This window comes from Dunckerocampus dactyliophorus, chromosome 17 (genome assembly GCF_027744805.1).
Source record: "Dunckerocampus dactyliophorus isolate RoL2022-P2 chromosome 17, RoL_Ddac_1.1, whole genome shotgun sequence".
Classification (NCBI taxonomy): Eukaryota; Metazoa; Chordata; class Actinopteri; order Syngnathiformes; family Syngnathidae; genus Dunckerocampus; species Dunckerocampus dactyliophorus.
Genome location: NC_072835.1, coordinates 583,875 through 611,862, shown reverse-complemented (window position 1 = coordinate 611,862; position 27,988 = coordinate 583,875). Strand labels below are relative to the sequence as shown.

At 45.7% G+C, this 27,988-nt stretch overlaps 1 protein-coding gene across 7 annotated transcripts; it reads left to right on the top strand.

Moving 5' to 3' along the window:
* Positions 1-69: 69 nt before the first annotated feature.
* zgc:162472 (uncharacterized protein LOC553495 homolog) lies at positions 70-27,402 on the top strand. Of its 7 annotated transcripts, none has more exons than XM_054756772.1 (28): positions 70-193; positions 672-874; positions 955-1,549; positions 1,677-1,780; positions 2,459-2,524; positions 2,599-2,790; positions 2,881-3,014; positions 3,613-3,707; positions 3,779-3,833; positions 3,911-4,045; positions 6,857-7,087; positions 7,191-7,254; positions 7,326-7,393; positions 7,466-7,521; positions 7,676-7,773; positions 7,902-8,223; positions 8,348-8,479; positions 9,107-9,152; positions 9,229-9,330; positions 9,531-12,111; positions 12,187-12,287; positions 12,360-12,430; positions 12,495-12,558; positions 16,846-16,990; positions 17,055-17,139; positions 25,340-25,431; positions 26,671-27,046; positions 27,113-27,402. In XM_054756772.1, exons 2-28 carry the CDS (start codon positions 678-680, stop codon positions 27,215-27,217), a joined length of 6,312 nt encoding a protein of 2,103 aa, XP_054612747.1. In that variant the 5' UTR covers positions 70-193; positions 672-677; the 3' UTR covers positions 27,218-27,402. The 7 variants fall into 7 exon arrangements, 5 of the variants coding, with proteins under 5 accessions (XP_054612747.1, XP_054612745.1, XP_054612746.1 ...); XM_054756770.1 differs by having other exon boundaries at positions 3,911-4,054; XM_054756771.1 differs by having other exon boundaries at positions 3,911-4,054; positions 9,107-9,143; positions 27,113-27,401.
* The last annotated feature ends 586 nt before the right edge of the window (positions 27,403-27,988 follow it).

The following is a 27,988-nucleotide window of genomic DNA, read 5'->3' as shown; positions in this document are numbered from 1 at the left end:
TATAAGAATATTGCCTTTACAGCGTAGCTTCCTCTGCCCTATACCAATTCCGACTACATTTCCCAGAGTGCCTTTCGCCGGCCATGATTCGTCATGGACAAGATGGCGGACTAACGTATCCTGGTCATACGTGGTTCTGTTACTTGTAGACTAAGTGACTTTTGTTTCTCTCAGGAAATACACTCGTGAAAAGGTATGAGTTTAGAAACGACGCTTGAAATGAATAATAAAATGTTTACTGTTCCCTAGGCTGAAATAACATGAATGTGGAGCTTGTTAGCAGAATGCTAACAGCACCGCACCGGTCGGCTTGTGTGTGTGTGCGCTTCTACTATTACTTTTCCACTTGTGAGTGAGATTTCCTGACGTAATATGTTGAATTTGATATATTGTACATATTTCATACAGTAACAATACCCTATTTCCTCATATAGAGTGTTTATTTACTCACCTGCAGAGAGTACCCGGTGTCTACCGGAGGTTAGCCTAAATAATCCATCCATACATTTTCTACACCGCTTCTCCTCATTAGGGTCGCGGGGGTATGCTGGAGCCTATCCTAGCTGACTTCGGGCGACAGGCGGGGTGGACTGGTCCCCAGCCAATGGCAGGGCTAGCCTAAATAATGATCATTCTAATTGTAAAATGATGTTCTATTCTTAAATGTTCAGGTCTAGATGTTTCGGCGGTCAAGGTTCAGCGTTCGTCCTAATGTGGGCGGACCTGGGAGGACAGCAGCGGCGCCACAGGAATCTGCTGCAGTGAGTCAGGAGGCGACCCAGTCCTCGAAAGAAATCAACGACAATGTATCTGTTTCTGTTGTGACTGACAGCAAGTCAGCTGACACTCCTGGGGCTGCAGCTACCACCTCAGGGTGAGGGTTTTTATTTTTAAATTTTGTGTGTCTTGAAAGGTGAAACATGACTTGATATCAAAACTGTTTTTCTCGGGTAGCGATGGAAACGAAACAAGTGGAGAAGGTTCCAGCTCTTCAGCCGGCGTCCAGAGAAGGAAGCGCTTTTCTGTCAAGCCCAGAGTGGCCCCGGGTCGCCCCTCCACCCTCCCTCGAGTGCTCAAGTCCCCCGCCAAGGTGGTCTCTGAAAGTCCAGCAAAAGTCGCAGAACTTGAGCCGATAACATCCAATGAAGTTACAACTCCAGCAGCCCTGCGGGGACTCCGGTCACCATCGCCACCGAAGCCCTCTGCGAATAGAGAGCTGCCTCATATACACTCCACTTCTGTCTCCTCTGACGGGTCTGCTGACCCCCGAAAAGAAACCCACCCACTGCCAGAAGGTGGCAGAAAGCCAGAGAAGACACCTGACAGTTTAATAAAAGTTTCTCCTAGACCTGTGGATAAAGTTTCTATGCCAGACAAAGAATCAGCTGAACTGTCAGAAAAGGCCAAGACTCTTCTGTTGTCGAAGGGCAGGTCATCAGTTCCCAGGTCCTCCTTGAGCCGACTTTTGAACGATCCGTCAGATATTCAGAGGCTGGAAAAGGCTCAGAAGCTACGGGACCTGCTGAAACAGGAGATGCGCAAAGAAAAGGTGAGCATTCAGAACTTCAAGTTTTCAAAGCACTGGACGATGCTCAGTGGGATACATTGGGATCATCTGAGAGCATGCATGTCTAGGTGACCGGCGTGTAATCTTTATAATCTCTATAATCTTACAGGCTATCAGGAAGTCAAAGAAGCACATAAAGCAATTTAGTGTGGATCCCACCAAAATGACCATGAGGGACCTCATTCGGTACCTACCGCTGTCCAACCCCATGTCGTAAGTGCATCCCACTTTTTAAAGTCATCAGCCTTCATCCCATCCTGTATCGGTATCACCTTCCGATACCGGCGTAATTCACGTCTGAGAAATTTCCCATATAGATTTACTAACCATGAACCACGTCTGTGCTTAAATGCTGTCAGCAAACATAGCCAAAACAGTATCAGCAAAGGTAGAACAATATCAGCAAAGGTTGCTGTCCCAACACATGCAGCACCACACAAGTGCTCCGCCTGATGCATTCACAGTCGGACATCACTAACTCACACGACACTAAACGTGCGATTACAGCCTGATATCAAATCAACAATGCTAATGTAGCAACCTGGAAGTACATGACCATGGTAGGAGTCCCGTGCAGTTCGAATGTCTGTGCAGCCATGAACACGTCAGACTGAGTGCTTTGTGTGTGTGTGTGTGTGTGTGTGCGTATGTGCGTGTAGTGCTGCATGTTTTGGGACAGCTACCTTTGCTGATATTCTTCTAGGTATGTTTGCTAATATTCTTCTAGCTATGCTTGCTGATATTGTTTTGGAGTGGTTGCATGTTAAAGCAAACAGAGGTCCGGTATCAGAATGATATACATATGGGCAGCTATCCAAATTCAGGTATCAGGATTGGATCTGAATTTAAAAATGAGGTTGGGTGTTGACTGGACTCTCTCCCATGTTTTAGATCCAGTTTAGAAGACAGCACTCAGGAGAAGGAGACTGGTATTCTGAATGGTCCAAGACTGGAAGTGTAAGTTTGCAGGGTGGTGGTGTATTCTATAGAAAAGGTGTCCTTCACTTAGCCCATCCTGCCGTCCATTCTAGACCACCAGAGAGGGGGCCGCAGAAACCAGAACCAGAGGTCATCCCTAAGATGGGGAACCAGATGGAGGAGGAAGAGGAGGGGGGTGAGGAGACGGAACAGGAGGCGGGGCAGGAGGAAGAGGAAGATGAGGCACTGATGGTTCCGCAGGTCAAAGTGGCAGAAGATGGCACGCTGATCCTGGACGAGGAGAGGTTGGTGCACGTTCGGACCAATGAAACAAAGTTCAGGAGTAAGACTGTTTCATCTGCTGAAGCAATGACGAATGCAATCCGTCTGTTCAGTTTGACTGTGGAGGTCCAGAGAGCCAAAGGATCCAACCCCGAAGAAGACAGAGACCCCATCTTTGAACGTGGGTCCACCACCATGTACTCCAGCTTCAGGGCGCCTACGTATTGCAAGCCCTGGTCCAGCGAAGGTTTGAACCATGACAACATGTACTGCTCCATGTACAACCAGGCACGGGCTGTGATGATAACCAACATGTATGCAAAAATATCAGGATTTGATGCTTTCACCGTATTGCTATTACAGCTGTAAAATGTCTTATTTTCAAATATTTTGATTGGAAAAAGTGTTATTTTTAAAGTATATAAGACACCATGAAAGTGGAACATATGTATTTCCAATCAATAAGTGAATTATAAACACGGTAATAAATGAATAAAATGTCGTTAATGCAGTCTACAGTCTACTACTACTATTTTCTTAGCAAAATGCAAATAAATCAGTCAAGTGGCTCAGGAAGGTCACAACATAAATAATAATAAAAAACTTGTAAAGTTATGTTCTTTCATAGCGGCAGGTCGTACTTTTCCACAAACCTGTCTTTGTTGTTAAGTGGTTGCTGCTTTGTAGCACTTATCCTCCACTTATCTCCTTGTCAATCACATCTCCACATATGGTGAGCCTCCGTGTGAGTAATACTGTATGTTGGTATACCTTGAAAGCACTAAGCAGCCCATGCCTGTAGCCAACTGAGATCTTGATCTAGTCTATGTGCTATCTTCCTGCAGAGACAGACATGTTCTTCCTGGCTATCAGCATGGTGGGGACAGATTTCTCCATGATCTGTCAGCTTTTTCCCAACAGAACACGATCGGAGATAAGGGTGGGTCAGTCTCTTTATTCATTGGCATAAAAAAGTTGTACATTGATGTTTGGGGGCATGCAACCTTGCAGAACAAATTTAAGAAGGAAGAGCGGCAGAATTCCTGGAGAGTGGACAAAGCTTTCGGTAATTCGGTAATTTTTTTTGAGCAGTGTAGTTTGAAAAGAAGCATCCTAGGAGGACACTTGGTGTTTGTCTTCCAGAAGAGAGACGCAAGCTGGACATTGAGTATTTTTCTAAGCTGCTGCAGAAGATACTGGAATTTCAGGAAAGCAGAAAGAACCTCAAGTCGCTTGTGGAGAAGAATGCCCCCAAGAAGCACCAGAGAAAGTCAAAGGGTACAAAGAGTGAGTGCTTCTTAAAATGTGTGCAGTAATTCCTCATCTATGGTGGTCCATTGGTTCCACACTTGACCACCATGAATGAAGTAGGATTCGAATTACTAAATGGAATATTTTCCTAGTTATGACATAGAAAACCTGTTAACAATCTAGACTAGACATGAATTAACACCCCTATAGTCACCCTTACCCTCCTGTTACCCAATATGGTAGATAGAAAATTATACATACGGAATACGAGTAAGTAAGCCACTTAAGCCGTGAGTAAAAGTCCTGCTGGAGCAGTGTCACACCTGAATGTGTTCCCTAGGGCAGGGATTGTCAACCTTTTTTGAGCCGCGGCACATTTTTTACATTTACAAAATCCTAAGGCACACCACCAACCAAAATGACACAAAATGACTCTCCAACACAGTACACATACATATAGCTGATAATATAGTTTGTAAATGTATTTATACTTACCTAGTGCGAAACCTGGGCCTGTTTCGATGAACACAAAATGGATATCCTGGCAGGAATGGTAGAAAGACACACACGAAGCTCTTCCTCAACAGCGCTCAGTCTCTCTCTGTTTTTAGTTTTTATCGCAGTCAAGCTTGAAAAACTCAGCTCACACAGATTGAAAACAGGAGCAATATCACAATAGCTTTCTTGGCCAAAATGGGGAATTCAATGGCAACAGATAACCAAAAACTGTCTAAAGGAAGATCAGCAAAGTTTAGCCTGAAACCACGAGCTTATTTCAATTCAATGAGTTCCTCTTGCTCCTTTAAACTCATGTCCTTTCCAGCAACGGATGCTGAGCTGTATGGGTCTCTCCCAGTCAAGGCATTCTGTGAAGGCTGAAGAGAAATAAAATGAAAACTTCTCTTCAAGAGTTTTCAAATGTGTGTAAATCACTCTCTTCAAGAGTTTTCAAATGTGTGTAAATCACTTGGCACATTGCAGCAGTGTTGCCATCATGCAGTTTCTCGGTGAGAGGGAACATCTCAAGGTTACCACGCTGCACATGTTGTTGCCAGAACTGCACCTTTAAACGAAATCCGTTCATTTTATCAGTGCTTGTAAGCAGGTTTTCATTTCAACCTTGCATCCGTGTGCTCAGTTCATTCAGATGATGAAATAGATCAGCCAACTATGCCAGCTTTGCACACCACTCATCACTTGCAAACAGCTTTGAGTAATCTGATCTCTCCTTTGTCAGAAAAACTTTAAGTTCCTCTTGCAGCTCTTACACACATGCCAGAACTTGGCCGCATGACAGCCACCGGACCTCCGTGTGGAGCAATAAGACTTTATGATCCGCTCCCATTTCCTCACTCAAAGACGCAAATAAGCGACATTTCAAAGGTCACGTCTTCACAAAGTTCACAATGCGCACAACATCATCCAACACAGGAGCGAAATCTGCTGGTAAGGTCTTTGCAACGAGGGCCTGCAAAAAACAGTGCGCGACAGTAACATCTGGGTTTCTTTCTTTGACCCTGCGCACAAAGCCTTTGATGCGCCCGACCATGGCTGCGGCCCCATCAGTGCAGACACCTACGCAGTTTTCCCACTTGAGCCCCCTTTTGTCAAGATATTCCGACGTGACCCGAAATATTTCCTCTCCTGTTGATTTTTCTGGCTGAGACTTGCAAAATGAAAAGTTTTCTCTGATGACTTCTCCATCCACAAAATGTACGTTGGCCAAGAGCTGACGGTGTCCACTAATATCCGTTGACTCAAGTTGCAAGGCAAATTTCTGACTGATGCGAATCTTCGAGTCTGCAGACATGTCATCAATCCGTCTTGCAATAGTGTTATCTGACAGAGGCACTTTAGCTATCTCTTTGGCCGCGTCATGGCTGAGCATTTCATTTACAATGGCTTAACAAGCTGGCAATATTAATTTTTATTCCACAGTGTGGGATTTTTTGGATTTAGCTAGGAGTTGAGCAACAAGATAGCTAGCTTTGAGGGCTCTCTCGTTTACCTTTGTGGTTTTTCTCAAAAAAAGCTGCCTGTTTCTCATTCTTTGTACGTAAACATACAAAATAGTCTGCCGGCTTGTTTTGAACAGAAGGGTGTTTCGTTGTCAGATGGCGTTTTAGCTCGCTTGGCACCATGGTGCTATTGGATAGTTTCTCACCACACACCAAGCAAAGCGGAGTTGGTGCCGTTGCATCCCCGGTGAAAGTAAATCCAAATGCAATATAGCTTTCGCTGTATTGCCTCGAGCTCACTGTCTTGTCTTTTTTCTTTTGTTGACCACTCATACTAGGGCCTTCATCTGGGTCAGAATTTTGTCGAGAGCCCAGTTCGGCATTTGCATTTTTCCTTCTCAGAAACTTCTTCATCACTGTCTTTTGCTCGTCTTGCTGTGATTGCACACTATCACCTGCCGTTCAGCACTAACTCTATTGTCTCTGCTGCCCTCCACTGACACAGAAGAGTATTGCATCTGTCACAAATGGTTAATAAAGTGATATTAGATAATTTCCCAAGGCACATCCAACATTTCTCACTGGTTGAAAATCACTGCCCTAGGGAACCATAGTGAGGCTGTCTCACCCAACACTGACACCTAATGGTCAATGTAGAATACTACATTCATAATTACAATACTTCTGCTGCCTTGTATTTGTATTTGACTTCATTTGGTTAAATCATGAAAAATACTTGATTTGGACCAAGAGTAAGTACACTTTGCTTTAACAGGCCATATTCAACCACATCATTTATTAATTAATCAATTTTTGAAAAACCGTGATATTGCGAGGGATTACGTACTTGAATGATTCACCTGATCAAATCTTTTAAAAGGGAAAAAAGCTGCCAGCAAGATCAGCAGCAGCGAGGAGGAAGAGGACGAGGATGTCCTCTTAAGCTCTGAGGCGGAGGATGGAGAGAAAGAGAACGAGGAGCTCTGCGAGGAGGCAGGAACTTTAGTCTGTAAAGCCAAGAGAAAACGCAAACTCAGGAGTGAGGAGGACCCCTCTGCTGCAAAGCTGACAAAGAGGAAAAGCAAAACAGGTGCAAAGAGCAGCAAAGAAGGTACAAGTCAGTCAGCAGTGTTGCACTTTTCTTCCATAGCCTGCTTATTATTATTATTATTAATATTATTATTCATATTTTTGTTTTACTGATGTCTCCTCAGATGTGGCCTGCATCCCCAAAGACACTGAAGCTGCACTTCCTGAGGATCAGCCTAACTCGGAAGTGTAAGGAAGCATCTCTGAGCTTTGCTGGAAGTTCTTCCTCATTTCCTATGGGAATATCTTTCCCCAAACAGGTGTGACAGTGCAGAGATGGAGAAAACATCCAAGGGACCCGCCATCCGGCCCGCTAAGCTCTCTCGAGGTAGAGTGACCAAACCTGTTGTGCCTCTGGGCCGAAAATGGAGTAAAAGTCTACCTCCTCTTTCTACCACAGTACCCGAAGATAGAGATGGTGCTTCCGCTAAACAGAACAACACCTCCAAAAAGAAGGTGACTTTTACCATTTTTGCTGGTGGTTCATGGTGGCTAACATGAGAAAAGTGTCAGTTAGCATGTAGCACATGTCATGTTTGTGTGGTCTTCCATAACCTCCATTAGTTAGGCAAAGGTAGATATTGCTGAAGGTCCTGCTTACCTTTTTCAGGCCAACGAAGAGACATCATCTTCAAGAATAGCCAGCAATAATGATGTTGACTCCTCTGGCGATGAAGACTACCCCATTAAACCTGCAAAACCCACCAGGTACACTTCTAACATCCTCCAAAATAAGAATAAAAGGACTTGGGACAGCCTGCAAAGGATGTAGCCCCTCCCTGCTTGCAGTCTCTATCGCTGCTGTTCATTCATCTGTGCATGTTTGTATTTGGTAGGTATGGGAGAGTCCCCAAACCTACCGCACTTTTAAATTACCCTGCCAAGGAGGACTCGCCCTCCACTCAGCCTCAACTCCAACCCAAGAGTGCCCCCAAGAGGGGCAGAACAGCTGAGGCACCCTCAGCTACCAAAAAACCCAAACCGGGTATGCTTAGAGCATCTCCTTCTGAAGCCAGCAAGGAGGAGGATGCAAACATGGAGGAGCAGGGGTCTTCTAACGGTGGCGCCAGGGAGGAGAGTAGCGCTCCAGTACCTGCCAGCCTGTGCTCCCCCCATGCCGCCATCCCACAGGAGGAGGAGGAAGACATAGTGGAGGAGGTGACTATGTTTTGTCGTTGATTGAGTGTTTTAATGTCATTTTTGCATCAGTGGTGTCTTTGCATGCATTTCATAATTCAGGCCTCACACACACCCCTCTCTCCTCTCCCAATGTCCCGTGAAGCTCGATATCTTTGCTGATATGTCTGTGTTGGACATGTCCCAAGATGCACTCTGCCTCAACTCATCGTGTGAGCGTGCCCAAATTGAGACCGGGTCAAGAGAACCTTGTGTGCATCAGTTGGACCTTCTGGTCGTAAGTGTGCTTAAGAGTTTCACACCAATGTCAACTAGATACTAAATACCCACAGGACTACAATCTATGTGTGGTGGTGGTTGCTGGCAGGTGGGGGTGTGGGGGAAGCTGACATAATGGTTGCATAATTGGCCATGAGGCTTTATGAACTTTGTTCTATCGCTGCTTTTTGCCAATTTTTTTTACTGCCACAAACAAGACATAGCCACCTGTGGTTGCTTTTAGATGGGGGAGGGGCTCATGTTGGGGAGTGCAATCTGTGCTTTCATATCCGAGTCTCCAAGTCTCTTCGCTAGATTTGTCACCAGTTGCTTTGAAAAAGATGGTCTGGAGTGGTCTGATTACTGGTTTAATGTAGCAGCAATGTAGCACTGCCCCCTCTTGCTGTGCAGAGCGGGTGCATATGAGGTATGTTAAGAACACATACAGCCATCTACTGGACAAAGTTGTACCGCCAAGCTTCAGTCACAGGTCATGCCACACGTCCATGCGTTTAGTTGATCTCATGCGTCTATCATTGATGTTTTCCTTTTATTTCATTCAATGTCATTTCTTTTTAGTTGGTGTTGTTCCTCTCCTACAAAGTGACACTAGTTAGGAAGCTAATATTCTCTTTTTGTCTTTCAGGATGTTATAGACTTCCTTTCCTCCGAGCACACTGAAGGCAGGTTGAGTATGTTTTCTTTTTCCTTTTTCAACACTTGAGTGTCAAACACAAATGTTGACAGAAGCTTATTTTTCTGATCCAGTGTCTGAGGTGCAGAGCTACAACGAGGCTGCTCAAACTCTGCTGACCATCAGCAATGTGTCTCTCCTCTCCCAGTCGGACACCACTCAGGATCAGAACACAGGTTCAACACACACACGCCATCACGTCAGTGCTTGGAGATAGGCCTAGCAACATAACATGATTTGCTGGACCATCATTGCCAAAAAAAAACATGACAGGCCTACTTAAACAAGCATTGTGTTACAGTTGATTTATTGGTTATCCTGACAGGCCTACTTATTGTGTTGCCGTTTCAGGTCTTACTCGTGTGTGTCATTGCAGGCATACCTTTGGACGTTGGAAATGAAACTTGTCGACGTTTGGAAGAGGAGATTGTTGCGGAGTTCATCGAAGAAAACAGTTCCAGACCAGTTCTGTATGTATCCTTAGACCAGAAAGCCGCAGATACATTTGACACCACACCTGTTGAGTCAACACACACAGAGTCTTCACCTGAGATTGGTGAAGGGACAGGCCAAGAACAGGGACCTGTTTCAGGTCCTGACTCAACTCTACCATCGCAATCAAGCCCACAGACCAGAAAAGCTTACTCATCCAAGGTGAAACCAAAGCCTAACCTTGCCAGAGCCTCAAGAGCTGCACATTCCAAACCTCAACCAGAAACATCACCACCCGGGTCAACTGTGGAGAGCCAAAGTGCTGCTCCTGACTTGTCTAAAGAACCAACCCCAAACATAGCAGAACATAGTGGGTCCTCCAAAAAACAGACATGTGACTTGGAACAGGCCACCATGGAAGCCAAGTGTACAGATGCTGAAACAAGTGAAAACGCTCCAAATAATGAACCTGCATTCAGAGAACCACTAACTCAAGAATCAGGTGGAGATCATGAGGTGCATGAATGTCAGAACTCCAGTACACCCCAGTCATCTCAACCCATCAGGATGAAACCAAAACCAAACATTCCTCAAATATCAAAATATCAAACCACAAAAGAGACTAGTCTGTCTTCAAATCTGCAATCAACTCACAAAACCACATCTGAAGTAGACCCACAGCCAACTTGTACTTTAGATACTGACAAAACAAGTCCAAGTGCTGGTTCTGCTTCAGCTGGGACACCACCCATGAACGTAATCTCTACTCTGGTATCTAGGGAGGAGCTGACTGCTAGTGATGTGAAGAAGACAAGTACTGGACTTGCAGATCAGGTCAGTAGTGAGCCAAATCCCACAGATGCTGATAAGATTGAATGTGGTCCGAAAAACCAGACACTCACAGAATCACTAGCTAAACAATCAAACACATCTTTGGTCCAAGAAGGTGGAGATCATAACTTCATACCAAAGGCAGAGGTACAGCAATGTCAGAACTCCAGCAGACTCCCATCATCTCAACCCACCAGGATTCGATTCCAGAGGGTCAAACAAAAACCAAACCTTCCACGGTTATCAAAAAGTGTACAATCTAAACCGGAACGTCTGGAATCAACATGCACAACAACATCTGAAGTAGAACCACAACCAATTTGTACTTTCTTTTCTGACATAACAAGTCCGGGTGTCGATTCTGCTTTGGCTGGGACACCACCCATGAAAGTAAGCTCTACTCGGGTATCTACAGAGGAGCTGCCTGTGAGCGATGTGAGGAAGACAAGTACTGGACTTGCAGATCAGGTCAGTAGTGAGCCAAATCCCACAGATGCTGATAAGATTGAATGTGGTCCGAATAATCAGACACTCACAGAATCACTAGCTCAACAATCAAACAAATCTTTGGTCCAAGAAGGAGGAGATCATGTTGTCATACCAGAAGTACATGAATGTCAGAACTCCAGCAGACTCCCATCATCTCAGCCCACCAGGAGGACTCGATTCCAGGAGGTCAAACCAAAACCAGACCTTTCACAGATATTAAAAAGTGCACAATCTAAACCTCAAACCACAAAAGAAACGCTTCTGTCTGCAAATCTGGAATCAAGCAGCAAAACAACATCTGAAGTAGAACCACTACCAACTTGTAGTTCCTCCACAGAAAAAACAAGTCAAAGAAGTTCATCTGTGACTCCATCCATGGGATTTAGCACCAGTGTGGTACGTACAGAGGAGACTTGTAGTCAGCTGAAGGAGGCAGCAGCCGATAAACTTGCTGACCAGGTGGATTCTGGAAAGGAAAATGAAGGAATGAAAAAAGCAACAACATTTGGAGCTGCAGCTGAGACACAAAGCTTTAATGCCGAAAGAACTCAGACTTCTGCTAACAATGTGGTGCCATCAGCTTTTCGCCCAGAATGTCATGCAAAGCAGGCTGCAGCTCTCCAAGGCAGCAAGCTCATGGAGGAAAGCTCAAACTCTGCTCTGAAGCCTGAATCCTCTGACCGCCCAAGCATAGAAGCCCAGTCACCAACGTGTCCAAGTGTTACCTCACCACTGGAGCCCACAGAGCACCCTTCTTCATCTGGAGATAACAACAAGGAAGTTGTCTCAGAGGCATCAAAAGAAACAACTCAAAGGCGGCGACGCCTCCCCAAAGTCAAACCCAATTTGAGATCCCCCGCTAGAGCGATACGCTGTGTGTCGCAGTCAAAGGATGGAGGTGAATCCTCAAAGCAAATATCTCATATAACTTCACAATATCAGCTAGTAGGGGAAAACTCAGACCTACAGTCTGGAAATGATGAGGGAGTCGCCATGGAAAGTAAAAATAAGAGCACTGAAGTGACAACAGCTGGCAAAGAAACAGAAGTCTACACAGCTCCTTGTCAGGACAAGACCGAGGGCGGGACTTCCTTGAAATCTGATGGCCAAATCTTTCCTGCCCTCCCATCAAATATCCTGCCGCTAGGTCAAAATACTGTCAAGATACTGTCCTGGATGACCACAGACACTCACCCCCTTAAATGGTAAGCTCAGCAGGTTCTTTGTGGGACAGGTTATAAGCATCTGATAACATCTTTTCTTTGCCATCACACTCAAAGTGCAGATGATCCTCCTTTGCCAAAAACCTCCACAACAACTACAAGTGTCAAACCCAGCCTTGGAAAAAGCAGTCCACAGCCCCAACAAGTGGCAGATTCAGGTTTGACAGCCCTGCCCTGCCAACCGTAAACACCAGTGATGCATCCTCCTTTTCTTGTATCATTTTAACCAGATCCTGTCAGCACTGCTGCTGCCCAAGACCACGTGCCTGACCCTGCGGTGCCAGCAGAGGGAGCCATTGAGGTGTGCTTTGCATGATTAGTGTGCATACAGCTGCTTCTTCATTTCTTTCCCTCCATGATTGCAGGATGAATCCACGTTGAGCACTGCACAGAACCAAACTTTTGCTAGCCTCTCAATATTTCCAGAAAGTAAGTCAATTAGCTGTGTTGTTATAATCCATCTATCCATCCATCCATCCATCCATCCATCCATCTTCTACCACTTATTCGAGATCGGGTCGCGGGGGCAGCAGCCTAAGCAGGGAGGCCCAGATTTTTCTTTCCCTGGCCACTTCATCCAGCTCCTACCGGGGAATCCTGAGGCCATCCCAGGCCAGTTGGGAGACATGTCTTCCCCAAGGCCTTCTACCGCTCGGGCTTACCCTGAACACCTCCCCAGGGAGGTGTCCTTGAGGCATCCTGACCAGATGCCCAAGCCCCCTCATCTGGCTCCTCTCAATGCGCAGGAGTAGCGGTTCCACTCTGAGTCTCTCCCGGATGACAGTGTTTCTCACCTTATCTCTAAGGGAGAGACCAGCCACCCTACGGAGAAAACTCATTTGGGCCACTTGGCCCACTCAGACTCAATGTCCGCCAGCTCTCTGGGAACATGGTGGAAGCTCTCCCGAAGGTGGGAGTTGAAACTCCTCACAATACCCTCACAATGCGTTTGGGCCTGCCATGTCTGACCGGCATCCACCTCCGCCATCGGAGCCAACTTACCACCAGGTGGTGATCAGTTGACAGCTCCGCCCCCTCTTCACCCGAGTGTCCAAAACATATGGCCGCAAGTCCGATGATACGACCACAAAGTCAATCATGGAAGTGCGGCCTAGGGTTTCCTGGTGCCAAGTGCACATGTGGACACCCTTCTGCTTGAACATTGTGTTTGTTATCGACATTCTGTGACGAGCACAGAAGTCCAATAACAAAGAACCGCTCAGGTTCAGATCAGGGGGGGCCGTTCCTCCCAATCACGCCTCTCCAAGTCTCACTGTCGCTGCCAATGTCAGCGTTGAATTCCCCCAACAGAACAAGGGATTCCCCTGAGGGAGCACTCTCCAGTGCTTCCTCTAGAGCAGGGGTGCTTACACTTTTTTTTTAGCCTGCGAACTACTTTTAAAATGACCAAGTCCCACAGATGTACCTATTACGATAAATATAGAAAGTGTATATATTTACTATACAGTATTTATTTTTAAAAAAACATGAATACAGTAGATGCCCCTACAACGTAAATAATCCGTTCAGAGAACCTTTATGTTTATAGGGTTTTTATGTTATACTAAGCGTAAAATACATGTAAATAGCCTAATCCGTTCCAAGATCTTCCCAAACTCACCCCTTTGGCCTTTCAAAATATTCAAAGCCCACCAAATATGGTGGGAAAATATAAGAAAACGTTAGAATAAACATAGTACAGTAACATTCCAATATAAAATAAGGTAATAAATAAGATAACTGTAAATGAATAAAACTGTAAAACAAAAACAATCTTCTGTGTAGGCTCTCAGTCGTACAGGAGTTGTCCAACGAAGGAAAGGCTTCTTGAGACGTCATCTGTACTTCAAAGTTTCCAGGTCATCAAAGTAGTTGCTATCATAATTCACTTCAATATGGAAATAAAGATCATTCCACATAAGTCCTAAATAGTTGTGTACTAGTGAGTGAGTACTGGTAATATGTCAGTCACATTAGCTGCGTAACGTTCATTAGCACACACAGTTCATGTATTACATCCAGTTAACATTTGCTATCAAACATTAGCCATATACAAGAATGGAAAATGATGATGCAAAAGACAATGCAGCCCAAGTCAAGGCAACATATTGAAAAGGTTTCCACTAACTACCTTGGCGATCTACCGGTAGCTCGCAATCGACGTAATGGCCACCCCTGCTCTAGAGACTCCAAGAAGGGTTGGTATTCTGAACTGCTTTTTGGCACATAAGCAAACAGTCAGGACCCGTCCCCCACTCGAAGGCGGAGGGAAACTACCTTCTCGTTCACCGGCTTAAACTCCAACATACAGGCCACAAGTCGGGCCGCAACAAGAATTTCCACCCCTGCCCATCGCCTCTCACGGCTGGCAACACCAGAGTGGAACAAAGTCCATCCCCTCTTAAGAGGACTGGTTCCAGAGCCCTTGCTGTGCATTGAGGTGAGTCCGACCATATCTAGCTGGAACTTCTCAACCTCGTGCACCAGCTCCCTACCGGAGAAGTGACATTCCATGTCCCAAGAACTAGTTTCTCTAGCCGAGGATCGGATCGCCAAGGTCCCTGCCTTCCGCTGCCACCCATGAGTGGTGAGCTCATTGGAGGGGGGAACCCATGTCGTCCCTTCGGGCTGTGCCCGGCCGGGACCCATGGGTGGGCCCGGCCACCAGACTCGCGCCATCGTGCCGCTCCTCCAGGCCTGGCTCCAGAGGGGGGCCCCGGTGATCCGCTTCCGGGCAAGGGAAAACGTGGTCCAATGTTTTCTTTCATCATATACAGTGGTATGAAAAAGTATCTGAACCTTTTGGAATTTCTCACATTTCTGCATAAAATCACCATCAAATGTGATCTGATCTTTGTCAAAATCACACAGATGAAAAAACTTTTGTCTGCTTTTAACTAAAACCACCCAAACATTTCTAGGTTTTCATATTTTAATGAGGATGGCATGCAAACAATGACAGAAGGGGGAGGAATAAGTAACTGAACGCTCACATTTAATATTTTGTGGCCCCCCCTTTGGCAGCAATAACTTCAACCAGACACTTCCTGTAGCTGCAGATCAGTCTGGCACATCGATCAGGACTAACCTTGGCCCATTCTTTTCTACAAAACTGCTGTAGTTCAGTCAGATTCCTGGGATGTCTGGCATGATTCGCTGTCTTGAGGTCATGCCACAGCATCTCAATGAGGTTCAAGTGTGGACTTTGACTTGGCCACTCCAGAATGTGTATTTTGTTCTTCTGAAACCATTCTGAAGTTGATTTACTTCTGTGTTTTGGATCATTGTCTTGTTGCAGCATCCATCCTCTTTTTAGCTTCCACTGTCTGACAGACGGCCTCAGGTTTTCCTGCAAAACATCCTGATAAACTTTTGAATTCATTTTTCCATGAATGATTGCAAGTTGTCCAGGCCCTGAGGCAGCAAAACAGCCCCAAACCATGACGCACCCTCCACCATGCTTCACGGTGGGGATGAGGTGTCGATGTTGGTGAGCTGTTCCATTTTTCCTCCACACATGATGTTGTGTGTTCCTCCAAAACAATTTGGTTTCATCAGTCCACAAAATATTTTGCCAAAACTTCTGTTGAGTGTCCAAGTGCCTTTTTGAGAACATTAAACGAGCAACAATGTTTTTTTAGACAGCAGTGGCTTTATCCGTGGAGTCCTCCCATGAACACTATTCTTGGCCATTGTTTTACATATAGTTGATGTGTGCACAGAGATATTGGACTGTGCCAGTGATTTCTGTAAGTCTTTAGCAGACACTCTAGGGTTCTTTTTTACCTCTCTGAGGATTCTGCGCTGAACTCTTGGCGTCATCTTTGGTGGACGGCCACTCCTTGGGAGAGAAGCAACAGTGCCAAACTCTCTCCATTTGTAGACAACTTCTCTGACTGTCGATTGATGAACATCCAGACTTTTAGAGATGGTTTTGTATCCTTTCCCAGCTTTATACAAATCGACAATTCTTGATCGCACGTCTTCAGACAGCTCTTTTGAGCGAGCCATGGTGCACATCAGACAATGCTTCTCATCAAGACAATTCTTACCAATTCTGTGTGTTTTATAGTGTTCAGGGCAGCTTTAAACCACTCATCAGTGATTGGGCACACACCTGACTTGAATTGTTTGGTAAAAATTGGTTTCAATTGCTCTTTAAGTCTCCTTAGGCAGAGGGTTCAGTTACTTATTCCTCCCCCTTCTGTCATTGTTTGCATGCTATCCTCATTAAAATATAAAAACCTATAAATGTTTGGGTGGTTTTAGTTAAAGCAGACACCGTTTTTTCATCTGTGTGATTTTGACAAAGATCAGATCACATTTGATGGTGATTTTATGCAGAAATGTGAGAAATTCCAAAAGGTTCAGATACTTTTTCATACCAATGTAGGTCTGTTGAACCACAACTTAGCTCCTGGGATCATCGGGGCACGCAAAGTCCTCCACCACGATGAGGTGGTAGCTCAGGGAGGAGGTGTTGTTATAATAATAATAATAAGAAGAAGAACCATGATAATAATCATAATTATATTATAATATTAATAATTATATTATTATAATATTTTATTATTATTTGTATATTTTTTATATTCTTATAATTATATAATATTATAATTGTCATTGTTATTACCATTATTACTATGTTCTTCTACTACTGTATGTTACTATGTTCTGTGTGCACGTTGACCAACAACGTGTCTGCTCCCTCTTCAGCATTGTCGGTGCCCTCGGATCCTGATGAGCCATTTTTTATCCTCTCCCTGACTGAGATCCCAGTTGTCTCTGCTGGGGAGGTGTTGGACGCCACCCCCCAGCCGCCAACTCTAATCCCTGAAGCACATTGGTCAGTGCAGCAGAGGTTAGTGAATCAGTATGGACACACACCATGCCTTCTTAGTGTCTAATGGCGCTCCCTCCTACAGTCTTGCAGTGGGCAATGTGGTAGCAGGGCAAGATGCTTCCACGCCTGACGTCCTCATATCCAATGACGAGATGCGCACCACCATGGTAACTCACAGTAATAAGCATCCATCCATCCTCCATTTCCTATACAGCTTATCCTCACTAGGGTCGTGGGGGTATGCTGGAGCCTATCCCAGCTGACTTCGGGCACGAGACAGGGTAAACCCTGGACTGGTCACCAGCCAATCACAGGGCACATATAGACAAACAACCATTCATATCTGTGGCCAATTAAGTTAACAATAAGCGCATTGTTAAATGAATGATGATAATAACTAGCATGGTCCAATGTAGACCAGGCTATGTGAAAGTCATGCTTTGAAAACCACTAAAACAGTGCGTCATAGCGTTTCTATGGTATGTGAAAAAGAGGAGGTCCAGCGTGGCCACTACATGCAAATACGTTCTATGTTATTCCTCACAGCCGGAACTGGGCTTCAACGTGTTGCCAAAAGTCATTAGTCAGCCTCGTGAGCGTTGAGTGGCGCCGGTACGGCCACAGTGTTGTGGGTGAACATATTACTCGCATGGAGGGTGACCAAATGTGGAGATGTGACGACAAAGAACAACCAATAACGTCGTCTCAGTTGCTAACAACAATCAGGATTAGCCACAGTAGACTGCATTTGACTTATATATTATTATTATTTATTTGAAATACTTACGTTCCACTTTCATGGTCTTATATATGCTTTAAAAATGACTAGCACTCATATTCGATGTCAGTAGGCGACCATAGTTATTGCACTATAATAGTAGGAGAGGGAAAACACATTTAAGTTGCATTTATGGTTGATCTCTCATCAGGAGGAGTGCATAACATGATTTCATAAGAGAAGACGACAAAGCCAGAAGGAGGGGGGCAATGCTTACACCAGCAAGGAAACAAATTAAAGCTACACAAGCTAAAATAAGTCATTTTTTTCAACTAAATGGATACAATAACACCTTACCTGTTTAATACATGCCACAATGTTGTGGGAGAAAACACTTGTACTACGTGACATGATGCCTGGAATTAACACCAAAACGTCAAAAACGGAGGACATACTGGACTCGGCGATCCACTTGGAACCTTTTGCTGCTTACCGGGGAGATCGCACGTCGGTGTCTGGTAAACACAGAGGTGGCGGTGTCTGTGTTTACGGAAACAAATGGTGGTGCACAGATGTACAGACGATGGAAAAGCACTGCTCACCGGACATTGAGCTGCTTATGGTGAAATGCAGACCTTTTTATTTGCCTCGTGAGTTCAGCGCTGTGTTTTTGACAGCTGTCTACATTCCACCACGAGCTAACACTGCTAGTGCACTGGGCCTCCTGCATGACATCATTGATAAACACGAGACCAAACACCCGGACGCTGTATTCATTATATCTGGCGATTTCAACCACTGTAACCTCAGGACTGTTCTCCCCAAATATTACCAGCATGTAAGCTTTCCCACGAGAGAAAATAAGATCCTGGACCAAGTCTACAGCAACATGAAAGGTGCTTTGAAGGCTGTTCCAAGACCCCATTTTGGAAAAACCGACCACATATCCATATTCCTTTATCCAACATACATACAAGTCCTCAAGCAAGCTCCCCCTGTAAGTACAGCAGTTAAAGTGTGGAATGAAGAAACTGATCAAGTACTTCAGGACTGCTTTGGCTGTACAAACTGGGATGTGTTTAAAACTGCAGCGTGGAGGGAAGCTACATTAGCACATGCATAGAGACTGTTACCACCACCAAGTATTACAGAAAATACCCCAATCAAAAACCGTGGATGAACTGTGATGTAAGGGCTAAGCGACGTGCTCGTTTGTCTGCATTTGTCATGGGCACCGCTGAGGACTACAAAAAGGCCAGATATGACCTGAGGAGATCCATACGAGAGGCCAAAAGACAGTACAGACAGAAGCTGGAGGGCTACTATTCCACCTCAGACCCTCGGCGCATGTAGGCGGAGCTACAGCACATCAGAGTATCGACAGCGGAGTAGCGTAGCCACATCCAGCCAAACCACTTCCTGACGAGCTGAACGAGTTTTACGCCCACTTTGACACCCAAACTCCTGATGAGCAGAGAGGGTGGCTGGACTTGGGGAGCACACAGGACTCACCTCTTATGGTGACATCAGCTGATGTGCGCAGGGTTCTGAACAAAACAAACCCACGAAAAGCAGCAGGCTCAGACAACATCTCAGGCCGTGCACTTCGGGTTTGCTCATCAGAGCTAGCTGATGTGCTTGCTGACATATTTAACCTGTCGCTTGCACAAGCATCTGTACCGACCTGCTTTAAGTCCACCACCACAGTGGCCGTACCCAAGAAGAGCAACGTGACCTGCTTAAATGATTATCGCCCTATAGCACTCACTCTTATTGTAATAAAGTGCTTTGAAAGAATAGTCATGACCCACATCAAAAAGAGCATCCCGGCCACTGTGGACCCTCTACAGTTTGCATACCGCCAGAACTGGTCCGCTGATGATGCAGTCAACGCTGACATCCACACAGTTCTTTCTCACCTACAGGGCCAGGACACATATGTCAGAAATTAATGAAAAATACATCGTGAGATGCACTGGGACAGTTCATCGGGCGTTTCGGGTCTTTCAACATCATACGCCTTCACTTAGGTGACCCAGCCTAGGGTTGATCATTCCCTGGCTTGTGTCCCAGTAGAATTGGCCCACAGATCGCTCCTCCTGATCCACAGCCACCTGGAGGATCTCTCTGCTGCCTCCATGGTGGACTTGATGGCTTTCCGTTTTGCAGCCCCGGTGATGCCAAGTAGTGTGAAAACCTTGCGCAATGAGCGGCCAGCAAAGCCCCTGCACCCTACTTCATTGGGCTCGCATCGTGCCTTCCACCCTGCTCTTAGGCATTGCTCAACCAGCTCCTGGTACTTTGACCGCTTCCGCTCGTTTGCCTCCTCTATACGATCCTCCCAGGGAACTGTCAGTTCTAACAGAAGCACCTGCCTTGAAGAGACTGACGCTAGCACAATGTCTGGCCTCAGGGAAGTTGCTGTAATGTGGTCTGGGAACTTGAGCTGCTTGCCTAGGTCAACTCGGAGATCCCAGTCCACTGCTGAGGTGAGATAGCCAGCTGGTTTGGGCTGTGGTAGTGGCTGCTCTCAAGCCCTGACAAAGGCGATGTTCCTCTTGCCAAGCTGTTGCTTGTGGCTGATGTTTTTGGCCATGGCCTTGGAGATGGTTTCAGCAACAGTCTTCAGCACCTGGTCGTGCCTCCAACGGTAACGACCCTCCCCGAGGGCTTTTGAACAGCTGCTTAGGATGTGCTCCAGAGAGCCTTTCCTGGAGCACAGGGCACATGCTGGAGAGTCACCCATGCCCCAGAGATGGAGATTGGCTTGTCTGGGCTGGGCAGGACATCATAAACAGCACGGACCATGAACCCGATGCGCTGGGGTTCTGCATTCCAGATCTCAGACCAGGTCACCTTCCTCTCCAGCACCCCCGCCCACTTTGGCCATGCTCCCTGCTGCTGCATGCACAACATCCTGCTGGTCCGTTCCTCCTCGACCCCTGCCCGCACCTCCTTTAGGACTAGCTGTCGTTTGTCCTTTCCATGTGCCTTCTCATAGCAAGGTTGAGGAATCGCACCCAGCCCAGATCGACCCATTGCCACCGTGCCCACCAGAGCCCTGTGTCTCAGCCGGGACTCAGCCACCACCAGACCATCTTGAGCCCTCCACTTCCTGCCAGTTTGCACCACGATGCCCGCTGATGCTACTTTAGAGTCCTTGGAGTCCCGATAGAGTAAGGCCTCTCTTGTGCGAGAGACCCTGAATTCCTCATCAAGGCTGCTGAAAGGGAGCTGTAGTTTGTTGGTCTTCCCATACCTTGTTGCACTGCATAGGCTGCGTGGGAAGCCCGTCCATCTATGTTCCTCCTCTCCAGGGTCTCTACAGTCGACAAGAGCACCTCGTACACCAACAGAGGCCAAAGTACCCGGGGTAAGACGCCATGCTGGTAAATCCACGCCTTAAACTTGCCGGGTAAGACAGACTTGTCTACCGCCGATAGCCACGTCTCAAGCTCCTTGATGGTGATTTGGATGAATCCCTGAGACTCCAGTCGAAGATCTTGCCCAGGCTCTTGACTGGTTTCTCGGTGATAGATGGGATTGCTGTGCCATCCACGAAGAAGCGAAAGTTGTCTGCCACTTTTCCCTTCTTCAACACCATTGCCCTGGATGTAGTTGGTTTGAAGCTCATTCTTGCCCAGGATATAAGCTTTTCCAGGCCCTGGAGTATCCATCTCCCACCAGGCACAGATGTCGTGGTGACGGTGAGTTCGTCCATAAAGGCTCTGATGGGTGGTTGCCGAATGTCAAACTTGGACAGAGGACCTCTGCACTCCCTTTCGGCTGCCTTGACTACCATGTTCATGGCCAGGGCAAAAAGGCTAACTGAGATCGTGCACCCAGTTATAATGCCCTTTTCGAGCCTGTGCCAGTCAGATGTTTGCTCCCAGAAGTGACTCTGAGTCTGAAGTTCCCGTAGTAATTCAGAATGAGGTCCTTGATTTTTCTGGGTACATGGTGACGGTCAACAAGCTTGTGGGGTATGGAGCCGAAGGCATTGGCCAGGTCAAGCCAGAGCACGACGAGGTCTCCCTTGCCCTCCCGCACCTCCCTGGGTGACTACTCCGGTGTGTTCTAGGCATCCTGACACACCAGGGATACCACCTTTCTGGACAGCAGTATCAATGTAGGCATTCTTGAGGAGAAAGTCTGTCAACCTTCTGGAAAGGATGCTGAAGAAGATCTTCCCCTCAACGCTAAGAAGCGAGATGGTTCTGAATTGCTCCAGCTTGGTGGAATTCTCTTCCTTGGGTATCCAGACACCCTCCGCAAGCCTGCACTGATCCGCTACAGCTCCTCTGCGCCAAATCACACACAGCGTCTTCCAGAGGATTCTAAGGAGTCCAGGGCAGCGCTTGTACACCTTGTACGGTACTCCACTGGGTCCTGGAGCTGATCTGGATCTGGCAGCAGTAACCACATCCTAGATTTCCTTCCAGGTGGGCTCGCAGGTGTTGAAGTCGACAGTGGGAGATGGTATGTCCAATAAGGCACTGAGGAGCCCTAGGTCTTGCTCTCTTTCAGGGTCACTCAAGTTGTTTTTCAGGAAGTAGTCTACCTTCTCCTTGGAGCAGGCTAGATGCCCACTGCGCTTCTGCCCCAAAAGCTTTTTGATGAATCTGAATGGATCAGCTATGAAAGCAGTTCGCTTCCTGGCTCTCTCTCTCCTGCGTCTCCTGTGCCATTCAGCTCTATGCAGGGTCGTGAGTTTCCTCCTGATGATGTTTCAGAGCTCAGCCAGTGGCGGTTTCTCCTCCTCAGATGCTGCCTTGTACTGTCTTGCCAGGGACCGAAGCTCCTGCCGCAGTTGATGGATCTTCTCTGCCCTACGGTTCATGGTGTAGTTGGGTCTGGTGGACTTGCTCTCTTCCACACCAAACATCTCTGTTCCGTAGGTGACAATGATGGTGGTTATGGTCTGAAGCAGTCTGTCGACATCCCCTTTTGCTGTTGATTCGATGACTGTGGTGACGTTCTCATCAAATTGGTGCCACACTTTGTGTTGGTTAGCTGGAGGCCACTTGATACGAGGCTGCTGAACTACTATGCTGGGAGCTGGAGAGCTTGGCACTTGGAGGTTCTGGGCTCTGTGGGGTGTCTCCCGGCCGGGCTTCTCCGTCGTCTCACCAGGACATGGTTCCTGTGCGCTGTGTTGCACTCTCCTGCGATAAGCATTTCATTCGGCCTTGATGGATTTTTAGGCCGCGCTCGTTCTTGCAAACCTTGCCACAAATGCATCTTTCGGTTGTCGTCGTCGATAAGCCGTTTGCCAAAGACGTCAACGTTGTGTCCGTCCTGTTAGGGAACTCATTCTCCCCACCTCTGATGCAAGTTGGGATGCTACCCCTTCCTGCCCCGGTTGCCGTCTTTCCGGGCTGTCAATTGTCTCTCCAGTCGTCACCAGCCTGTTCCTGGGTGTCACTGGCTGTGCCAGTTTTAAATGAATAAAAGATACATCGTGAGATGCACTGGGACACATCATCAGTGATGTTCCTGATATCACCGTCGCTGTACAACATAACATAATAACACCCTGGTTAACTCAGTGAGTAATGTACTCACAGTACACTCACAGTACGTATGTACTGTGAGTGTGCATATGTACAGGTATCTCTGTATGTGGGGAAGACTTTATATATATAAAGGTGCAAGAATGTGTGGGCGTGTAATTGTCAATGAAAGATACATCGTGAGATGCACTGGGACACATCATCAGTGATGTTCCTGAGTTCATCGGGCGTTTCGGGTCTTTCAACATACGCCCTCACTCAGGTGACCCAACCTAGGGTTGATCATTCCCTGGCTTGTGTCCCAGTAGCATTGGCCCACAGATCGCTCCTCCTGATCCACAGCCACCTGGAGGCTCCCTCTGCTGCCTCCATGGTGAATGCTATTTATAGACTATAGCTCTGCATTTAACACAGTCAGCCCCCACAAACTCACAAATAAGCTCCTCACACTTGGCCTGCCCCCCCCTCCCCTCATGTCCACCAAAATCCTTAGTTGCTTCTACAGATGCACTGTGGAAAGTGTCCTTACCGCCTCCATCACTGTTTGGTACGGTAACTGTACAACACGTGATAGGAAGGCACTCCAGCGGGTGATCAAGACCTCACAGAACATTGTTGGGGCAGCCCTCCCCTCACTGCAAGACATTTATAAATCTAGAGTCCTACGAAGAACACACAACCTCATCAAGGACAGCACACATCCACACTCATTCTTCACACTCCTACCGTCAGGCAGACGCTACAGGAGTTTGAAGTCCAGGACCACAAGACTGGCGAACAGCTTTTACCCAAAGGCCATCAGGCTTCTCAACGAAGCACTCACACACGCCGCACGCAACACACGCACACACTCATAGCACTTTATTATTTATTTATTTATTTGTATTCATGTCTCTTGAATCTTGAATGTTTGTACTTACAGCTGTCATATCTCTATACTTGCACGTTACTTACAGTAGGTGTGGGCAAACTTTTTGACTCACGGGCCGCATTGAGTTAACAAAATGAACAGACTATATATTTGATACATGCACACTCTTTTAGGCTTATAACTCTAACAGTCCACCTGGAGTTACAGTGTCATACAATCTGCTATATGAATGTGCTTGTGTCACTTTTTTCAGGAGCACTTTAAACATCAGACCATATCAAAAAACAATTTTACAGGGTTTTTTTTACTGATTAAGACACCCAGAATGTACATGAATAAAGGATGTGATATACAGTGTAAACTGTGATTGATAATAGTATGGCCAGGTAGTAGTAGTATTAAAATAGTATGTGAACATCCCAGACAGTGGGACGTTGTTTGGTCCATTGCGTGTGAAAAACCATCAAAAGGTTGTCTCACATTGACTGACTACGTGCAAGTCATGTTGCCAGCTTGTATGTTTAAGGTTGAAATACTTTGGAAGCAACTGGCGGGCCACATGTGGCCCCCGGGCCATAGTGTGCCCATCCCTGGCTTATAGCCATCATAGCTTTATACTTACGCATTGCTTAAAAAATATAGTACATGCATACATATGTAGTGCATACCCTATATAGTACATACGTATGTAGTACATGCCCTATCTAGTACATGCATACATATATAGTACATACTCTATGTAATACAAGCTCTATCTAGTACATGCATACATATATAGTACATATTCTATTTAGTACATGCATACATATATAGTACATACTCTATATAGTACATGCTGTATATACAGTAGTACATGCATACATATATAGCACATACTCTATATGGTACAAGCTTTACTGTATATAGTACATGCATACAGATATAGTACATACTCTATAGTACATGCATACATATATAGTACATACTCTATAGTACATGCATACATATATAGTGCATGCTGTATATACAGTAGTACATACATACATATATAGTACATACTCAATATGGTACATGTTCTACTGTATATAGTACATGCATACATATATAGTACATACTGTATAAGTACGTACTCTATATAGTACATACTGTACATGTAGTAAATACATGCTGTACGTAGTACATATGTAGTAGATACATACTGTATGTAGCACATACATACTGTGTGTGGTACATACATTGCTCATTGGAGTCAGAAATGGTGTTATTTTGTGCTATTTTTGTGACAGAGTGCATCAATGGAGGATGACGTAGTGCCACCAGAGGACCAGCAGGCGTGTACCTTGGCAGCGCCATGGAGAGCAGCAAGTTCTCCCAAAAGGTGCCAAACACTCTGGACACTTGGTCCATAAGACTGACATGATACATGATGCTTACATATAGTAGTACCCATGAGTACATAGTACTCCTAATAAAATCCTTGTCCAACTCCCACGTTGGAATCGGCATGCCACACGTTGGCGTACATCACCAGAGTCCACTTCAGTCAGCATCAGCACTTTTTCTTTGGCTTTTTACAACACTTATTCCAAAAGAAGAAGCAGCCTCAACAAGGCTGTAAAGGGTCCTTGACATGATCCATCAGTTGTGCTGCTGTTTGTAATTATCTTCTACGCTGTTCCATTTTACAACACAAAAATGACATTCCTGGTATCCAATGAAGAGACTCCCAGTAAATAACAAGCACATTGTTAAATAAATGATAACGAGGCATGGGCCACTTGGCACTTTCAAGGTATACCACGCTATGAAAACGTCAACACTTTTAAACCAATAAACTTTTACATCATACCGTTTGTATGGTAGGAGAGAAAGTGCAAGTCCAACGCGGCCACCATGTGGAGATGCTAAGAACAGAACTCCAGGTGGGTGTCCATCTGTCCCTCGTTCTCTGCACTTGCGTCTTCAAGTTTCCTCTTTTGGAAAAGAAAAACGTACAGTATCACCGGGATACTGTCAACATCCAGCAGCAACACGACATTTTGGCATGACGATTATTTGGATGAACAATCTACTCAACCACGTTCACCGTCTACCTCCACAAGCATTTGCTTACTCTGCTTTAGCTGACAGGTGTCCCCTCGATGATGTCACTTCCACAAATGAGGCTGAACTGCGAGAGCTACTTCATCTATAAATGTCATTATTACTCATTTACCATTCCCGCTCACAAATCAAACATGTAGAACATCATTACTAACTACTTGTATATATCACATATTTAAGATAAGTTGATCAGTCATGTCCGGGAGCCTTTAAGATCAAAAGAAAAAGAATACACACAGGAAGTGTACGTGAAGTACGCACTCACTTGTTCAAGTTAACTTTTCTTGTTTTATAGTGCTTTGCTTCTTTTTACACTTGTATGACAATCAAGATTCTTATACAAAAATGTTATAATATTGTCAAATGAAGCATTTTTTTATCTTAATAAGAACACTTGTCTTTGTTAAAATGATGGTGGCAGTTTGAGATGATTGGCCATGGGATTTGGTGTTTTCTTACATTTTCACTGGGGCTTTTCTTTTTTACTTCTATTTTTATTTGATTTTTCTTTTAGGAAACCCAAAGGCTTTCTGTCCTTCCTGTCTGGGACAAGCAGTGCCACTGAGTCCAACGAGTCCACACGAGTCAAAGCCGCTTCCAGACGACCCACAGTTAAAGCTTTACTGAGAAAGAGACCTACACGCCACAAAAACCCTTCCACCACCACACAAGCACCAGTGGACACCACGCTACCAGAACCAGAAGCACTAGCGGACACCTTGCGACCAGAACCAGAAGCACCAGTGGCCACCACGCTAGCAGAACCAGAAGCACCAGTGGGCGCCACGCTAGCAGAATCAGAAGCACCAGTGGACACCATGCTAGCAGAACCAGAAGTACCGGTGGACACCACGCTAGCAGAACCAGAAGCAGGTCCCTGTGCAGCTGAGGTAAGCAGCACGCATAGCGCCATCTGCAGGCCAGCTGTGGTCAGCAAGATACGTGTTGTGTTTCAGGTTTTTGGATGTGAGCACCACAGCAGCACGGCAGTCCAAGAAGAACCCACCAACGTGTCCCAGTACTTCTTAAGTGACATTTTTACTGAAGTCCAGGACACGTGATCATGCCTCACACAATCATACCTCTATTCATTTTTATACAACACTCTGTACATATACAGTATCTCTATACTTTACATTCATGCAAATACACTTTTATTTTTCTAACTAGCCATGAAAAAATAAATATTGACTTGTTTCACTCATACGCCTTTGTTGGTCCTCAATATCATACATTATACTTATGACATATCTTATCAATATTGCAAATACAGTATACATAGTATCAGTATTATACAGTATACATATGACATAATATTATACAGTATACATATGACATATTATACAGTACAGTATACATATGACATCTTTTGAATATTATACAGTATACATATGACATTAATATTATACAGTATACATATGACTATATTATACAGTATACATATTACATAACTGATCAATATTATACAGTAGACATATTATACAGTATTCATATGACATATCTTATCAATATTATGCAGTCTACATATGACATCAATATTCTCTTCTTGGCTAGGCTTCGCGAACAAAGATTTTAGGGGCATTGACCACGTCTAGCGCTGGTGCCTGACGAGGCCGATTCGTGAAAGGCACACTCGGCCACAGCGGGGGCAGGGAAATGACGAATCTGGAGCTGGTGCTGTGACTACACGGTGCTTTCTCCTACTGCGCTTCCCTTCGATAGCAGCCCTACGGTTGCTCTCAAAGGAGGAGACTGACTGGCGGACAGCGCGCCGCCAAGCCCCTCGGTCAGCAGCTAGGACTGATGACTGTCGATGGTCGCTGTGGCAGGTA